Source organism: Sinohyriopsis cumingii, unplaced genomic scaffold (assembly GCF_028554795.1).
Source record: "Sinohyriopsis cumingii isolate HCF-2022 unplaced genomic scaffold, ASM2855479v2 utg001397l, whole genome shotgun sequence".
Lineage (NCBI taxonomy): Eukaryota > Metazoa > Mollusca > Bivalvia > Unionida > Unionidae > Sinohyriopsis > Sinohyriopsis cumingii.
In genome coordinates this window covers 2028464-2048477 of record NW_028315993.1, presented here as the reverse complement: position 1 = coordinate 2048477, position 20014 = coordinate 2028464, and the positions used below count along the sequence as shown (strand labels likewise).

At 35.6% G+C, this 20014-nt stretch overlaps 1 protein-coding gene across 1 annotated transcript in view; it reads left to right on the top strand.

Annotated features, from left to right (window-relative positions):
- The window catches only part of LOC149772541 (uncharacterized), a 108537-nt gene that overhangs the window by 80130 nt on the left and 8393 nt on the right, over positions 1-20014 (top strand). Inside the window, exons 11-13 of the mRNA XM_089947672.1 lie at positions 1675-1802; positions 13976-14545; positions 17194-17212. Coding sequence (XP_089803798.1) covers positions 1675-1802; positions 13976-14545; positions 17194-17212 — 717 coding nt within the window. The remainder of the gene's footprint in view (positions 1-1674; positions 1803-13975; positions 14546-17193; positions 17213-20014) is intronic.

The window sequence follows — 20014 nt, the reverse complement described above, 5'->3', positions numbered from 1 at the left end:
TTGTTAGCACATGGGCTTTATTAAGTGGGTACTTATCTGACAAACAAAATAGTCATTAAAGTAGCAAGCTTTAAAATATGATAACTGAGTCTCACTGAAAAAGCATGTTGACACTGGGCATCTACCAGAAAACACCTTGTGATGTCTAATTGGTTCTAAATTACAGTAGTGCTGATCTGTCCTCCAATATGGCGGCCATGGTAGCCATTTTGAAATCTTGTTCCTGCTTCTTTTCCATAATCATTGGTCTTGTGATATGGGGTTTTCACTAAAGGACTTCCTATGATGTTTATTTGGTCCTAAATGAAAATATTGCTGATCACCATCTTGAAAATCTAGTTTGCATAGTTCCCTTATTGTTAAATATCCGATAATGTGTAGCAATAAATCCTGGCAATAATTTGGTAATTTTGGAACAAGACATTGAGCATTAGAGTCATTTTCAATTTTCGCCATTGTGGCGAATTGTACAGTCAGGCTTTGTTCAAATATGATGATGGCTGGTGTAATTTTCAGTACATAATCGTAGATTCATAGGATTTGACAATAACTGCATTAAATACACAGTCAATTGATTGATGAAATAAAGCGTAGAGGCTAGGACTCTATATATAAGTGGATTTTATAAAAATACAATCTTTTTGTGCAAAGGTATATAGGTTTCTAAGGACCTTTTGTCTAAATTAAAACAAGATTTTTAAAAATAAATGTATTCATACCATAATCTTTAGCTAAGTAAAGTTATACAGTTTATTCTGTAAATTTCAATGAGTTGTATGTACTTGCAGTTTTACATAAATTTCACTTCTTGTTCTGGTGATGAATCCTGTTTCATGCATCTTAGCATTGTCACTTTGTATTTTGCTGAGTGCTAAACAATAACTGAAATAAGTCGATATGTATAAATTATATAAGTAATCTGACTGTACAGGCAGCTGTTGGTACTTTGATACATGCTGCCGCCAGATCAGAGAAGAACGATACTTGAGTTGCTTCGCTGTAAAGCACTAAACTAAAATCAAATCAAATTACGTACTGTACAGTGGCATGCCATCAATCGGCTTCTTCCCTTGTGGTTGGATACCTATGGTACAGTGGTATGCCATCAACAGCCTTCCCTTGTGGTTGGATACAGTAATGTACGTCAATAGACTTCCCTTGTGGTTGGACACAGTATTGTACAGTGGCATACCATCAATCGCCTTCCCTTGTGGTTGGATACAGTAATGTACGTCAATAGACTTCCCTTGTGGTTGGATACAGTAATGTACAGTGACATGCCATCAATAGCATAGCTTTCCCTTGTGGTTGGATACAGTATTGTACACTGGTATGCCATAAATAGCCTTCACCTATGGTTGGATGCTGTATGATACAGTGGCGTGATGTCGATAATACTAACTGTATTATATTTATACATATGTTGGTAACTTATAATGTTCTATGATGTTAATGATTTATCTACCAAAGCACTCTACTGTTGACAGCACAGAGAAAGACATGCATTATTAACATTCCTTCATTATGAATCACCGGGTACATACATTATAATCTCATAAGTACCTATTTAAATTAGGATGGTTTCAATATGCTTCTTTTTCTATTTGTGTTGCACATGCATCCAGGTGAAAACCTCAGTGACTAATATAATAGGTATTATCTTGTCATGTCCAGATGCTGTCTGGTCAAAGAAGAATAATCCAGATTTCCATGTCAACAAGAAACACATCCTACTACTCATGGAACAATTAAACATTATTGCCAAACCAAGATATTACAGTGAGGATGGATCTGAAGTCAAGGTGAGTTGATTCAAAAGTCTGATTGTTATTTTATAGTTCTATATGAGTTGTATTAATATTTTGTTCCTATTTCTACATTATTACTACAATGGCATCCGTTAAACTGCCAAGAAACTGTCTTGAGTTATTTCCCCTTAGGATTCCAGGAAAACGGTCATCATCACAACCCCATAAACTTCCAATAAAAATGACCGAGGTTCCAACACCGTAAACCAAACTGTTCTGGGTGAGTTTATCCTTCTGCTAACATAACTATTGAGTGATTACCTCTTTTTCTTCTAAAAAATACTCCTGGGTTACTCTACCTATTCTGCCAACAAACTGACTGTGGTCATTATACGCCTTCTGCCTTAAAACAATCCGAGCAACAGAATGGTAGTAAGTAACTCTATCCCTTCTGCCAACAAAATAGTTCTATACAAATATACCAATTAGGCTGCCACTACAATTGTCCTGAATGACTTGCCCATGGATTGCCAACAAAAGTCCTGAGTGACTGTATTATTTCTGTATACAAAACTACTCGGTGACGATGCTCATTCTGTCTAGAAAACTGACCAGAGTGATGATACCCATTCCATCTAGAAACTAACTAGAGTGACTCTACTCATTTAGCCTAGAAAAATGAGCGGATTGATTATGCCCATTTTGTCTGGAAAAATGACCGGATTGACTATACTCATTTAGTCTAGAAAAATGACCGGATTGACCATGCCCATTTTGTCTAGAAAAAATGACCCGATTGACTATACCCACTTTGTCTAGAAAAATGACCGGATTGATTATGCCCATTTTGTCTAGAAAAATGACCGGATATGACTTTACCCATTCTGTCTAGAAAAATGACCGGATTGGCTATACCCATTCTGTCTAGAAAAATGACAGGATTGACTATGCCGATTTTGTCTAGAAAAATGACCGGATTGACTATACCCATTATCTCTAGAAAAATTACCAGATTGACTCTACCCATTCTGTCTAGAAAAATGGCCGGATTGTTATACCCATTCTGTCGGGAAAAACTGCATGGATTGACCATACCCCTTTTGTCAATAAAACATAAGACTGAACACATTCCATATTAAAATGAAACAAATAATAATTCTTAGATGAATTAAATATTATGTTTTGTTTTCAAAACGCTTCGAAACAAATTCAGACCATCTTAATTATTACACCAGATTTCAAATTTCCATTATTATTAAAAAGTGCTTTTTGTAAACTGTGATAAGTCCAATATTTATACAACCAGGTTAATGCTGTAGCTACAGCAAAGTACATAATTTAATTTGAATTCCAGCTAAGAAATCAAGATCCTCATCAGCACAAATTGAATGAAAGTTTCTTCGTGACATAGTAAAATTGAACCAGTCAACGTATTTATAAGTTTTAGAGGAAAGTTTTTATTCTCAATTGAAGGAAAATGATAGTATCTCCAGATTTCGTGTTTAAGAGTCTCATTTGTTGGTAAAGTTGCCTGTGTGACCTGACACAAATTTTAAGGTACTGATTAAACTATAACCGGTGAATGTTCTTCCGATTATTCATTTTGTCATTTGACTGTTATCCTAACATGCACTTGCCAATTTCTCCTGAAGATGCAGCATACGGATCATAGGAAGGCAATTGATAATTTATCCATGGCAGTGTGGCAATTACCTTTGATCATTTCTCTATTGCAGTGTGGCAATGACCTTTGATCATGTCTCCATTGGCAGTGTAGTAGTATGTTTCTTCATTTCGGTTCAAGAATTCAAAAGACATGATGTCAAATATTGTGTCTTAACGATACAACTTTAAATTCAGATATCTTATATACGGTCTCTGTGAGAAACCAGCATAACACATAATAAGTAACTATTTAAGAGTTTATATGTGTATTTCAGCTATTCAAAACTGGAAGACAGGTGACTTGTTAAGTGTTAGTAATACCCAGTGACATACGATGGATAATATGGATTAATAAGAAAAATCTATAAGTGATATTAAATATTGCGAGTACATACAACAAATAAATATTGCGAGTACATACAACAATGGTTTTATTTAATAATTGTCAAGAAGGCACGTACTTATAGCAGTCTGCAACTGTATGTTTCTTTACTGTGATGCTGCATTTGTACGTGTCTACTGAAAGAGTGTGACTGAACGTCAGAATGATTGTCTCATTGAGTAGATGTTAATACATAGCCAAAAATTATGTGTACTACATTGCTGTCACATGACAGTTACTATTATTCCAGGATAGACTGGATTGCTGTCACGTGGCAGTTATTATTATTCCACGATAGACTGGATTGCTGTCACATGGCAGTTACTATTATTCCGGGAGAGAATATGGATTGATGTCACGTGGCAGTTACTATTATTCTGGGGTTGACTGTGGATTGTTGTCACGTGGCAGTTTATGTTATTCTGGGATAGACTATGGATTGCTGTCACGTGGCAGTTACTATTATTTCGTGATAGAATATGGCTTAGGAAAACAGTTTTAAAAATGTAGTCTTACTGGTAACAGTTAACACACACAGTTATATGTTGCCATGTAACTGAATCCATCGACATTTCTTTTTTTTAAAGTCAAATTCCTGTGTGAATCGTCCCCTCTCTAAATTTTCCGCTCCTAATTTTCCTCTGGGAATGGTACGGTCACTTGCTGTACACCCTCTGCCACCAAAGATGTCTGGACTAATAATGCCCCTTCTGACAACAAAACTGACTGGAATGACTATACCCCTCTACCACCAAAGCTGTTTGAATGACTGTGCGTCCTTTGTCAATAAAATGTAACTCAATGACTACACCCTTAGACAACCAGTGAAACTAAATTGACTACCTTATACGGCCTCTGCCAACAAAACCATCCAGAGTCAATACACTGATTCTGTTTACAAAACTGTCCAAAGTAATTATACCCATCTGTCTACAAATAAGTGATGAGTGCCTATACATCTCCTGTATGCAAAACAGTCACAAGTGACTATTTGTCTCATGTTTGCACGTCACAAGTGATTATACAACTCCTGTCTACACATTAGTCAATAATCCCTATACTTGTCATGTCAACACAAATAATAATTATGATTGAATCTGTACCTCATGTCTATGCAGTAGTTATGAGTGATTTTATACCTCATGTCTACACAACAGTCATGAGTGACTATACACCTTCTTTATACAAAATTGTCTTGCATGACTATTCCCATTCTACCTACACTGTCATTATACATCAATATATTATTTCCATTTACGTCATTGTAATGAAGGAATAATGTATCATCTACTTTTATTATAAGGCATTTCAATGTAAGGAAGTATTCACTAACATGCTCACTGTAATGTTAAATATAAGTAGACATAAAAGCATCCCCAGGACTGTGCTCTTTTGGCGCAGATGAGTTTCACTTTGTTGTTAATTATCCCACGTTTACGTTAAGTTATTTACTGTCATACAAATTGCATTACTTTATATACCTCTATGCAGATGACTGGAATTACTATAAATCTCCTACAAAATTTTGCTTCTTAATTGCAAAAAAATAAAAACTTTAATGGTCAGTGTGTACTACATTTTTAATGTTGTGTAATGTTTGTGCATTTTTTAACATGTGCGCATGCAAGTTGGGTTGGTGGCCTTGTGGCAAGAAAAACATTGTTAATATTATTGTGTTATACCGTATGGATCCTATAGATCAGGGAATACTGTATGATGTATGTATGGCAGTGTACAGTATGGATCCCATGGATCAGTGAATACTGTATGATGTATGTATGGCAGTGTACAGTATGGATCCCATGGATCAGGGAATACTGTATGATGTATGTATGGCAGAGTACAGTATCGATCCCATGGATCAGGGAATACTTTATGATGTATGCGTGGCAGAGTACAGTATCGATCCCATGGATCAGGGAATACATTATGATGTATGTACGGCAGTATACCGTATGGATCCCATGGATCAGGGAATACTGTATGGTGTATGTATGGCAGTATACTGTATGGATCCCATGAATCGAGGAATACTGTATGATGTGTATAAGACAGTATAATGTATATCTTCCATATGTTACGAGTCTAGGCTTTTACAAAATGTAATGGGAAAAAGTGAAGACAATAAGCTTTGTAAAATTTAATAAATAATGTATTTCCCTAGACTATCAAGTGGAAAACAAGAAAAAAGAACGTAGGTTTTACGACTCAAATCCAAAAATAATCCAATAGTTAGGAAATAGAAGTCCTAGTTATAAAAGTCCTGAATGAAACTGAGTTTGATTCCCATTTAAATCCAAAAGTGAAGACGATGACGTATGTTGTAACATGCAAAGCGATGTAGTTTTCAGTCTTTTTAGTTCTGTATAAGATTTGATAAATGTCCTTGTCCAAGATTTAATTTAGAGCACTAGTATTTCCAGGGGAAAAGAATCACTTTAATTCAAAATAATTTGAACAAAATAAAATAATTAACCCAAACTAGACGCAACATCAAACAAACTGACTCTTCAAATGTTATGGTATGACTGACAATTCCTTCTTAGTACATTAGTAATAAGTCAAACTAAGATGCAAGACAGATGCCTGGACGTGGGTCAACCTTCTTGAAAAGGCAGTTTGTTACATGATAACTATCACATCATCCAAATAACTTAAATAATACCCTGACAAAGAATAAAAGAAATAAAAATAAGTTGCTTACTTCAACTGTCACTGAGTTTTAAACAAGGTCGGAAACTAGGTCAGCATTAGGTACAGTGTTTATATTATTAGTTGTTCGCGTCAAAAATATAAACATAATGTCAGAACTGAAATCTGTTCTAAATAATATCAAATCCAGTAAACAAAGTTACATTACAATAGCATGCAATATAACTTTTTAGAAGTTTAAAAACTAACAAATAATTAAATTAAATATACATAATACTTCCCCCATAAAAGAAAAAGAAAATTTTATATAATAAAGCCTTCTTTTTACCATAGATCAATTATACATGTGATTTATAAAAAAAATAACATAAGAAATCTTTTGAATGATACAAAGTATACATGAAATATTATTTATATGCATGAAAAAGCGAATCTGCAATTAAATTCTATTTTCTTTGATGTGCCTAATGTCAATATTGAATTCCTGTGACAACATACTCCACCTTAATAATCTTTGATTCTTGTTTTTCATAGTGCCACTGAAAGTAAGAGGGTCATGATCACTAAACACAATAATCGAAGAAGGATTTGAATTAATGTAAACTTAAATATCTTGTAATGCCAGTATCAAAGCCAAACATTCCTTCTCAATTTGTTGACAAATTTCTCTTGTTCTTATTTAATTTCTTAGAAAAAGAGCACACTGGATGATCAACACCATTTTAATCTTCTTGAATTAATACTGCTCCAACCCCAACATCATTTGCACCAGCAGACAGTTTAAATGATTGATGAAATCGGGAACTGTAAGAACTGGTACACTTTTAAGTATGGCTTATAACTTATCAAAAGCCTCCTGACATTTTTTCAGTCCAATGAAACTTGGTTTTCTTGCTGAATAAATTTGTCAAGGGTTCAGCAATTATGGGAAAATCGGAACAAAATTTCCGATAATACCCAGTTAAAAATCGCAATAGTTGCCTTTTACTAACAGGCAAAAACAGGAAATTTTACACAAGCATGCCAGAACTCACTTTTGGATAAATCATTTGTCAAACATCCATCAGTAAGTCTGTCAAACAATTTCCAAATTGTTGCTAAATGTTCTTCCCATGTATCTATGTAGATGATGATATATTGTAAGCATCACAATTATCTAGACCAGATGTAATCATATTCATAGTACTTGGCAAACCTTTCATCCCAAACGGCGTCACGTTTTATTGATAAAGTCAATCTGGAGTCAGGAATGCCAAAATTGTCTTTGCTCTTTCCACGAGTGGAATTTGCCAAACTTCCTTTAGTAGGTAAAATTTGGTGACATACTTTGTATTTCCAATCTTATCAATCTAGTAATCGATTCTTGATAATAGAAAATCTGGTTTTGGAACAAGTATACATAATGAACTCCAATCACTTTTACAGGGCTCTATGAAATCATTCTCCAGCAAATATTGAATTTATATTTTCAAGTATTCCTGTTTGAGAAGGTTCATCCTGTATAGATGTTGTTTGACAGGTGTGGACTTTACAATTTCACCATCATGAACATGTTTATTGTTCTTCTAAGACCATTTGGGAATAAGTGCTTGTATTCAAGTAATAACTGTTTAAGTTCATTCCTTTCTTCTTGTTGCAACTGTGAAAGTTTGTAGTCCAGATCATTTATAATGTCTGAATTGCGAAGAATTATCACTCTAACATCAGTATAGTTTGATTGCATCCCTTCACTTAAATCCCCATTGAGTGACAGGTACAAATAAAGTAATTGCTTGATTAACCTGGTGATCTCTCTCAATATACGCCTTTAACATATTTATCTGGCAAAGTTGTTTATGTCTTTGCCTCCCACGAGTATTTATGAAATAATTTAAATCATTTACTTTCTATTGAACTGTAAGGACCATAATACCTGGCCTGAAGAGGATTTTTTGGTAAGGGCAAAAGAGCCAGAACTCTATCAACAGGCTGAAAAGTCATATTCTTTATATGTTTATCATACCTTAATTTCATTTTGGACTGAATAGAGTACAGATTAGTTCTTGCAACCTCACAAACCTTTGACAACTTGTGCTTAAAACTGGAAACAAATTGGAGATTAATTTCAGTATCTTGATCAAAAAGAAGTTTCTCTTTTAACAACTTCAGTGGTCCATGCAAAGTATGTCCAAACTCTTGTTCAAAGAGACTGAATTCTAAAGGTTCTTGAAGTGATCCCCTAACAGCAAACAAAAGTAAATGAATGACTGCATACCAATCTTTGCCTGTTGTTTAGAAACAATATGACCGAATAGTATTTTTCAAAGTTTGGCGAAATCTTTCTAAAGCCCCCTGGCTGTCAGAGTGATAGGCAGAAGATTTGAAATGTTGTATGCCTAATTTGTACATAAAATGCTGAAAAATTCCAGACATAAAATTTGACCCTTGATCTGATTGGACAGATTTGGCAATATCCAAAATGAGTATACAAAATCAACTTTATTAAAGCTTTTTCTATTGTCTTAGTTTAATATTACTGAAAGGAACTGCCTCTGGAAATCTTGTTGATGTACACATTGTGGTCAACAGGTATTAGTTACCTGACGTGGTTTTAGGTAATGAACAAACACAATCTACCATAATTCTGCTAAATGGTTCCTCAGATGCAGGAATATGTTGCAGATCAGCCTTATCTATCTTCTGATTGAGTTTTCCTACCATTGGCAAGTATGACAAAATCTACAGTATTTACAAATATCACTTTTGATTGTTGGCCAGTAGATGTGATTCAACATATTGTGATAAGTCTTATTAATCCCTAAATTACCAGGAGTTTCATGTGTCAGACTTGGTATTTCCTGTCTGTATGATATTGGAACTACCATTTGATAGTTCACTGGCCACTCCTCACCAGCAGATATCTCAGGAGATCTCCATTTCCTCATAAGAATCCCATTTTTAATGAGGTAGTTCAGTGGCTTCAGATGCACTAATACTTTCTGAAACAGAGGATATCTCAGGATTTTGTCCTTTTTGACGACAAGTGAGTGTCGTTTGTCACCCTGATTAGAATACAGAGAATGAGTAGTTAAAAGAGGATCACTGTGATCAATACTCTTTGATTGATTCAAATATGGAGTGAAAGTGACCACATCAAAGCCTGACCAATACATGTGTTAGTTCAAGGAATACATTCCTGATCAACATCATTCGCAAGAGCTTTCTTTGCCATAGTTCAGGTAACTGCACAAGCTGCATGGCTATAACTCAACGAATTCTTGTTCAATAGGATCATCTTTATGATCCAAACAAGGCTTGTCAGTTACAAGTGAATTAAACACAACCTTATCTCCAGCTAGGTCGTAGCCTAGTAATAAGTGAATGCCATGAACAGGTAAAGTAGCACTGTTCAGACTGTCACGGGTCATGAGGTTACGTATGATGACAAATTTACACAATTGCGAGGAACATTAGCAAAGCCACACTCTACTCCCAGAATAAGAACACTCAATAGAAGAAGACTTCTCAGAAAATGGCAAAGTACCAGACAATAAAAGACTCTTGAGAAGCTCATGTGTCCCTTAAACTTTTAACAGGGATGGGATTGGCTAAATCACTCAAGAGTGATATCAAACCCTCTGACATGAATGGCTCATAATTCTCCATAATAAAATTAGACTGGGGTTTTTTAGACCCAACAAATGTATTGCTTTCAATACATGACTGTGACCTTGACTTCTTAGAAATAAGAGCACTTGGAATAGGCCTGTATTGATTCTGATGCTTGTTTTTCCGTTTGTAGCAATCAGTAATAACGTGTCCTTTATTCTTGCAATATGTTCACATTGGAAGAGATAAGGATTTTGATTATTCTTATCAGAAACTTGATTTCTAACAGTTGTGCCAGGTTTAAAGTTAGAAGGGCTTGTATTAGGCTGAAATACTTTTTTTTACCAGAAGACTGCTAAGTGGAAGGTTTACTTGCAAAAGAACTTTATGAGCTAAGGAATACTCGTCAGAAACACGAGCAGCATTTTCCAAGGTTTCGATCTTATGTTCATCCATATGAGTCTTAATGCCACTATGGACCCAGTTCTTGAACTCTTCAAGCAATGCAATCAAGTTGTCTGAGCATTTTGTAACCGTGATCAACTTTCTTGACTAAGCACCACCTATCACACAGCTACTATTTTTCTCTTGAAAATTGGACATGAGTTTGTCCAGCTTCATTTTTATAGTTCCTGAATTTTTGTCGATAAAGCTCAAGGACTAACTTATGAGTACAATGTGCCCTTGGCCATTTCAAATTGTAAGCAACTTTCTCAGAATAAGGAAAATATTTGTCTACTTCTTTTTCATTAAAGAGGACACTAACCTAAAATCATTAGTAGCATCAAAACTAGAATTTTTTATATGAAGTGGGAACAAGCATTTCACTTGCCAGCTCTATTTATTTTATTCTAAATTGATATTCCCCCTCTTCCGTTTCTTTGCATTTGAACTGTTTCTCTCCCATTTCTCCAATTTAAATGCGTTAGCTCTTTCTATAGCTGCATTTGTCTTTGTTTAACTGCGTTTGTCTCTCTCGCCTCTTTTTCCGTTTGTATCTGCATTTGTTTCTCTTTCTCCGCTTTCTCCAATTTGTTTTCATTCTTTCCATAATTGCAGCTGCATTTGTTTTTCCTTATCTTTCTGAAGTTCCAGCTTTCTTAACTCTAATTCAATCTTGTATTTTAATTTTAATTCCTTTACTTTTATGTCAGATTCTAATACAGACGTACTGATTGAAACCAAAACACTTTTATCCAAAACATTCCACCAAATACTGGACCAAAATATTTTGTTGTTGTTATTGTGGGTTTTAAAGCCACTTTTCAGCACACGGTAGACCATACATGGCGGCCAGTATTAATGGTGGAGGAAGAACCCGGTCGAGCCCTGGACAAAACCACCGACCCACGAGAAGCTAGTGGCAAGCTTTCTCACATACCCGCATTGGCCGAATCCGAGACTCGAACCCACACAGACAGAGGTGAGATGGCAGTGATCCATAACGGAGAGTGCTTTAGACCACTCGGACACTCGGGGCCCTCAAAATACTTTGTATTTCTTGCTTCGTTGAAGAAGCTTGTGCCTCAGAAAGATCATATCTGCTGGAAGGTTGATTCATTTCATCTTTTTTCAAACAGTCCAACTGCTCCTGGGTAGGACTTGAAATACATATTTTCACTTTTGATGACATTGTAAAATAGGATGTTGATTAAAAACTAAAGAAAAAATAAACAATTAACTTAAATATACATTACACATGGCTCAGGGAATACTGCATGATGTATATTAAGCAGTATACTCTATATCTGCCCTGGGTCAAGGAATAAAGTAGCATGTCTATAAGGCAGTATTCAGTATGGATCCCACTGAGTATTGAATACTGTATGATGTGTATAATGCAGTATACGGGATATCTGCCACAGACAGATTTATAATGAGTATCGTGTACTTCACTAGTATGTAATATTAATATTACAAAGACTGAGTAGTCCTTGATTTTAACTGTGTCCATAGTACTTTATTATACCAGTCTCACAATAATCTGATATAATTTGACTCTTATTGCTGGTGTTATAATAAGGTAGCACTACCTGATCTACTTCGTTTTATGGTAGTCCTACTATAAAGTGATATTCTCTATGGCTTATGTAGACGTTGTTACAGTAAGGGTATAATGTATAATGTACATCAGTATACTCACATTCTCTATAAGGTGGCATTCTATGGCTTCTGTAGAGAGTGCCACAGTGAGGGCGTACTGCATAATGTACATCAGTATACTCACATTCTCTATAAGGTGGCATTCTATGGCTTCTGTAGAGAGTGCCACAGCGAGCGTGTACTGTATAATGTACATCAGTATACTCACATTCTCTATAAGGAGGCATTCTATGGCTTCTGTAGAGAGTGCCACAGTGAGGGCGTACTGTATAATGTACATCAGTATACTCACATTCTCTATAAGGTGGCATTCTATGGCTTCTGTAGAGAGTGCCACAGTGAGGGTGTACTGTATAATGTACATCAGTATACTCACATTCTCTATAAGGAGGCATTCTATGGCTTCTGTAGAGAGTGCCACAGTGAGGGCGTACTGCATAATGTACATCAGTACACTCACATTCTCTATAAGGTGGCATTCTATGGCTTCTGTAGAGAGTGCCACAGTGAGGGTGTACTGTATAATGTACATCAGTATACTCACATTCTCTATAAGGTGGTACTCTATGGCTTCTGTAGAGAGTGCCACAGTGAGGTTGTACTATGTAATGTCCATCAGTATACTCACATTCTCTATCAGGTGGAATTATATGGCTTTTGTAGAGAGTGCTACAGTGAGGGTGTACTGTATCATGTACATCATTGCGAGGCAGATTGTCTATAATACGGTACTGTCTATAACCCCTATGGACAGAATGTTATATTTTAGGAGTACTGTATAATTTCCTTTCATTATGTTATTGTCGATACAAGGTAACACATGTATTCTCTATGACCTATGTGAACAGTCTTATAATGAGGACATTCTGTATTCCTTATAGCAGTTTCAACATAAAACTTTATTATCTATATATGTCATGGACGCCATTACAATCAAAGTTTACTGTATTATGTACTTATAGGACTGTATCACTATAACATGGCATTATATCTGGCTCATGTGGACAACTTTATAATAAGGGAATGATCTGTCATACTTCATTGTATCCAGTTCCACTGTAAGTTGATATTGCCTGTGGTTCTTACAGACATTGTCATAATGTACAGCGTTATAATGATGGAGAACGGTATTATGTATTTCTTAAAATCTAGTTTCCTTATATAGCAGTTACTCTATTCTCTTTTTGGCACCTGTGGTTAGTGTTACAATCAGGGAGTACATAACTTATTTCTGTCATCAGATTATATAACAGTATGTTCATTTATGGAAAAGTATTTTCAATATTCTACAAAATTAAATGCCATATCAGAGCAGTTGTGTTTATGATAGGATAAATATATAGGTACATTTATTTTCGATCCACGCTTCAGTTGAGATTGTACACTAGGTTTGTTTTTGTAATGTATTATTGCTTGTAGAGTCACGTACGATGGGTTTGACTTGTGTTCTTTTTTACATTTATTGCTTGTAGAGTCACATATGATGGGTTAGACTTGAGTTCTTTTTTACATTTAGTGCTTGTAGAGTAAAATAAGTTGGTGTTTAGATGAATCAGTCCATTATCACCTTGTCAGACGTTATTCTTTGTAGAGTGAATGGAGTTGGCATTTAGATTGGTCAATCCATTAATAAAATTCATACTGTATGTATGGTATGTGGCCTGTCTATAACGCAATTGGTAGTTTTCTTGTTACCTCCACAGCTTAAGTTCATTTAGAAATTATTTCTACTAGAATGGGGTTGATACTTGTATTTATAAAAAAATTAAATGTTCATATATTCTAACAAAATTGAACGTATAAATGCTTACTACAATTCATCTGTTTTATTTTTCAGGTGGAAAGTTATTACCTTGCACCATGCATGCTTAGCGAAAGAACACCCACAGAGGTGATCAGCCTTGCACAACATCCAGAGAGGAAGAGTTCATCAGTCCTTTGTTATGTCTTCCAAGGAAAATTCCTTCCTGCTCCCATTTTCCATCGCCTTCTTGCCACATGTGTTGCTCATTGGCCCATTGCTAAGAAAATGTCTGAAAATATGATCTTTTGTGGCTGTTGTGTGTTTAACATTGACCTTCATCACAGATTGACCATGCTCTTCAGGTACTATGTCATATTTGCACAAGTCACAAGAATGGGGGCTACTGAGAAAAATGCTTCTTCCGAACTATGTATCAATGTTCAAAGGTTCATCACTATGGCCCTGTCCAGCATTATTGGACATCTTGGACATAGTCTACGATTTGACCTTTTCATACAATGCCCCAGAATTGACGGGTACCGTGTAGACTGTTTGATCCCTGTTGAAGACCTCAAAGGGAATGAAGATGTTCCTTGCCATTTCCATGAGTCCAGTCATGTAATTAAGTCCCTGGATGTAATAAAGTTCTGGTTTCAGGAAACGGTGAGTAAGGACTAATTCGCTCTTTGCAGCTCATATATATTAAATGCATGCAGAAAGTCAATTCTTTTAATCTGCAGCTAATTTTCCATGCTGATATGGAAGGTATTTTTGTCTTCGTAAATTCCTTATCTCATGGCGCTGTTGGATGTAAACAAACTTTCATAATTAGTTTAGCATTTGTGAACAAGCCTTCTCTTCTATTACAATTTCTCTACACAGGATGCATAATTTAGAATTAAGAGACATGAATGACTGATGTTAGTTTAAGAGATGGCATATCTTTTAGGTCCATTGTGCAATAAATTTTCATAGTTCTAATGAAAACGTTGAACTTGTATCAATACCAAAACTGTATGCAAATCTCAATTGTTTTTAATGCTTATAGACAATACATTTCTCACTGCAACTCCAATGTTGTTATTCACTGAATGCGAACTGATTTATAATGTATACATTTAAAACAACACGTGGAAATACATGTGTGAGAGTTACATCAATAATGACTGGAAATATTTATGGTCAGATATGCAGAAACATGACATCATGGACATTTTACTATAATGTTGGTATGTTATATACTGATATTTAGCTCAACTGGTCATAGACAATATGAGCTTATTGGTGATCTGTTGTCCTTCATACATCATACATCCATCATCTGCATTCCGTTGTCTGTCAATTTATTAGCACAAGCGTACTATCTCAACTACTCCTGAATTATTTGGAGGTCTGCCATGAAACTGTGCACACGTATTCATCCCAAGGTCAAGATGGACTTTAATGAAGATGGTTCTGCTTAGACATCCAATATGGCCATCAATGTGGCCATCTTGAAAGTCCTGTTGTCACTACTTTCCTGAGTGTATGATTTTGTTCACATGGAAGTGTCACTAAAATACTTTTGTATAATGTTTAGATTTAAATGTAAATGGTGCTGATCTGAAGTAGGACATCACAACCATCTTTAAACTCTTGTTATTTCCTCTCCTCCTGAATTGATGGTCATACTAAAAAATGGGCATTTCACTAATAGACTTGTGATGTGTATTTGGTTCTAAACAACAATTATTCTGATTTGATGTTGAATATTTATGACATGGCATCCATCTTAAAAATCTTGTTATGGATGGTCATATAAATATTGGGTTTTAACTAAAAGACGCATTTGTTTAGTGAATATCGTGCTGATCTTGTGTCCAGTATGGTTACCATAGTGGTGCTTGTTAAAATCATATTATTCTTATTCAGTCTACATGAATGGTGTGGAGTTTTTACAAAAGACTTCTTACAGCTTTTAGCTAGTCCTAAGAACAAGTGGTGCCAGTCTGATATCCTATACGGACGCCATGGCATTCATCTTAAAAATCTTATCACACTTACTTGAGCGGAAAGCGGACAGGCAGCTAATATGAAAATGTTACTTTTGTGAAAAATATCTGTGATGGTTTGAACACCGAACAGTTAAAATTAAGAGATAGTCTTACATGTACCTTGAATTCCTGGAATTTCTGTTCATCCAGAAGAGCATGAGATCCTTCAGGGATCTCTTGTTACTTTTTTAATATATTTGAAAGGTTGGTATACATGTCATATAAACTCATCAATGGATCCATGTATCTGATATGTCAGAATACATGCCATATAAACTCATCAATGGATCCATGTATATGATAGGTTAGAATACCTGCCATACAAACTCATCAATGGATCCATGTATATGATAAGTTATAATACATGCCATATAAACTCATCAATGGCTCCATGTATATGATAGGTTAGAATACATGCCATATAAACTCATCAATGCATCAATGGATCCATGTATATGATAGGTTATAATACATGCCATATACACTCATCAATGGATCCATGCATCTGATAGGTTAGAATACATGCCATATAAACTCATCAATGGATCCATGCATCTGATAGGTTAGAATATATGCCATATCAACTCATCAATGGATCCATGTACATGATAGGTTAGAATACATGCCATATAAACTCATCAATGGATCCATGTATATGATAGGTTAGAATACATGCCATATAAACTCATCAATGGATCCATGCATATGATAGGTTAGAATACATGCCACATAAACTCATCAATGGATCCATGTATATGATAGATTAGAATACATGCCATATAAACTCATCAATGGATCTATGTATATGATAGGTCAGAATACATGCCATATAAACTCATCAATGGATCCATGTATCTGATAGGTCAGAATACATGCCATATAAACTCATCAATGGATCCATGCACTTCACTTTAGGACCGTGTTTGATAAAATTCAAGAAGGATCACCACTGTTTTTCCCATGCCAATGTAGTCCTCACATACTATAACATGTGTTGCTTAATGTGTTCTTTTATCCCATATCAGCAATCTTTCTGAAAACTATGTCAGATTCCTTCCGCCATAATCTCCACATTTAGCCTGGATCATCAGTATTATAAAAAAATGGCAGACTGCTTACACCACGCCGCTACATTTATCCCATATCATTATGGCTTGGTAATTCCTGCTCCTACATAAGTGAGGGTCATAATTGTACTCATGGTGTAATTTTACATATAGTGGCACATACACAGCAATGAATAATACCTTTTAAAATGTTATTGTCTTTACTTTTCAGGAACAGTCTGCGGGTGGATGTAAGTATATCATTTTCTCATTATTCACATTAACCAATCAATAATTTACGAGATTCCCTTATTGGGACATTACATGTCATCTAAAGTTTCTTTCTTCTGCTCTTGTACTTTCTACTAGGTTATCTTTCTCATAAAGCCAAGTGATGTAACTAACTTCAGTTCAGAAGTTTACTGTCATCAGTCAATAATTTTATTGCTAGCGTAACAAGATTAACCAGGTGGGTTCGATCCCCAACCAAGTCATAACAAAGACTTACAAACATGGTACTAGCAGCTGCCTCGCTTGGCGCTCATCAAGAGGTTAGTATTAGGACTGGTCGACCTGGTGTCAGGATAATGTGACTGGGTGAGACATCATGCTACATGTCTGCGGCATGAGGCCCCAGTGCTAGACATCACTATATACTGTCACATTGCAGACATCATAGCTATATGACTGAAACATTGTTAAAGCTACGTTAAAAATCCAAATCACATCACACACACTTAGTGAATTGAACAAATTGTAAATGGACTGGATGCTTGATTAATAACATGACAGCTAATCACAAAACTGAACAGCCTGTAAATGGACAGGCTACTTGATTAATAACAAGACAGCTAGTAACAAAGCTGAACAGCCTGTAAATTGACTACTTCTTTTAATAACAAGACAGCTAGTCACAAAATTGAACACCTTTTAAATGGACTGGTTACTTGATTAATAACATGACAGCTAGTCACAGAATTGAACAGCCTGTAAATGGACTAGCTATTTGAATAATAACATGACAGCTCGACATAAAACTGAACAGCGTGTAAATGGACTGTTTACTTAATAACATGACAACTAGTCACAAAACTGAACAGCCTTTAAACGGACTGTATGCTTGACCATGGCTGACATAATTTAACGTCGAAGTAAAAGACTGACATCAGTTGAAGAGGCTTGTCGTAATATGATAAAGGCTGACATCAGTTGAAGAAGCTCATTATATGATAAAGGCTGACATCAGGTGAAGGGGCCTATTATAATACAAAAGGATTCACATCAGATGAAGGGGCCTATCATAATATGAAAAGGATTCACATCAGGTGAAGGGGCTTATTGTGGTATGAAAATGACTGACATCGGTTGAAGAGGCTCATTATATGAAAAAGACTGATATCAGGTGAAGGGGTTTATCTTAATGTGAAAAAGACTGACATCATATGAAGGGGCTTATCGTAATATGGTAAAGACTGAGAGCATTTATGTGAAACCCCTTTTCAGGTTGGTTATTTTCCTGACTTTATTATTCTGGTGAAAATTAAGTTTTTCTTTCTTTTAATAGATACATAATAGCAATCATTTCATTTAAAAGAGGATGCCTATACATGTACCTAATATTTTTCTAATTTTCGTGGGAAGAAATGAAATGTAACTTCTAAATACAATCTGATTAAACCATTGATTTGCTGTTTCATTTTAAAAAAAGAAGTGGAAAGAAAATTATAGACTAGTCCTAGAATAATACATGATTTTGATGTGATTGTCTGTTCTTTAGACAACTCCATAATTATGCATGGATTTGATGGTGTGTGTGTGTTTTTTTAGACTAGTCCCATAATTATACATGGATTTGTTGGGTTGTTGTTGTTGTGGGGTTTAACACCATTTTCAGCACATGATAGAATATGCATGGCAGCCAGTATTAATGGTGGAGGAATAACCCGGGAAAACCCTGAAAAGAACCACCTATCCACAAGAAGCTACTGGCAAGCTTTCTCACATTGGCCGAATTTTAGACTCGAACCCACACAGACAGAGGTGAGATGGCAATGATCCGTAATGGATAACACTTTAGACCACTGGTACACTCAGGGCCCCGATTTGATGGGTATGTGTATGTGTGTTATAGGTAAGTCCTAGAATTATGCATGGATTTGATGGTGTGGGTGTGCGTGCTATAGACTAGTCCTAGAATTATCCATGGATTTGATGGTGGTGTGGGTGTGCGTGTTGTAGACTAGTCCCAGCATTATACATGGATTTGATGGGGGGATTATATACTAGCCCAATAATTATACATGGATTTGATGGGTGTGTTGGGGTGTTATAGACTAATCACAGAATTATACATATATCTGATGGGGGGCTTTTAAGTTAGATACTGATCTTAAAACATTCTCTGTAGGATTTATGGATGTGATCTGTATAAAATAAACTTTGTTATGTATTCAAGCACAACTGATCCCAGTGATTGTTTTATACTTTTTACATTATTGGTCTTATTCAGTTGTCATTGTTCAGCAAGGGGGATTCCAGACAGATAGATAAAATTATTGTAAGATAGATTTGTAAATCTAGTATACCCAAAATCTGGTTAGATAGAATGTTTTGTGTTGAAGAAAATGCAAAGTTTAAATGCATAACATTTCCAGACTGAATTAGTACACATGCATGTGGTCCCAGTATCAAATGCATAATTAAAATTGACAACATTCCCATTTGGGGCCCCCAGTGCTCTAAAGTACTCACCGTTATGGATCACTGCCATCTCACCTTTATCTGCGCTGGTTCGAGTCTTGGATTCAGCCAATGGGGGTATGTGAGAAAGCTTGCCAGTAGCTTTTCCTGGGTCGGTGGTTCTTTCCGGAGTTTTCCCGGGTTCTTTCTCCATCATTAATACTGGCCGCCAAGTATAACCTATAGTGTGATGAAAAATGGCATTAAACCTCACAGCAACAACAACAATAACAAACCCTACAACATCAACAACATTCCCAGTCAGAAGCTTATGTGATATTATATTATGGTCATGTTAGCTGCACAGGCTGTTA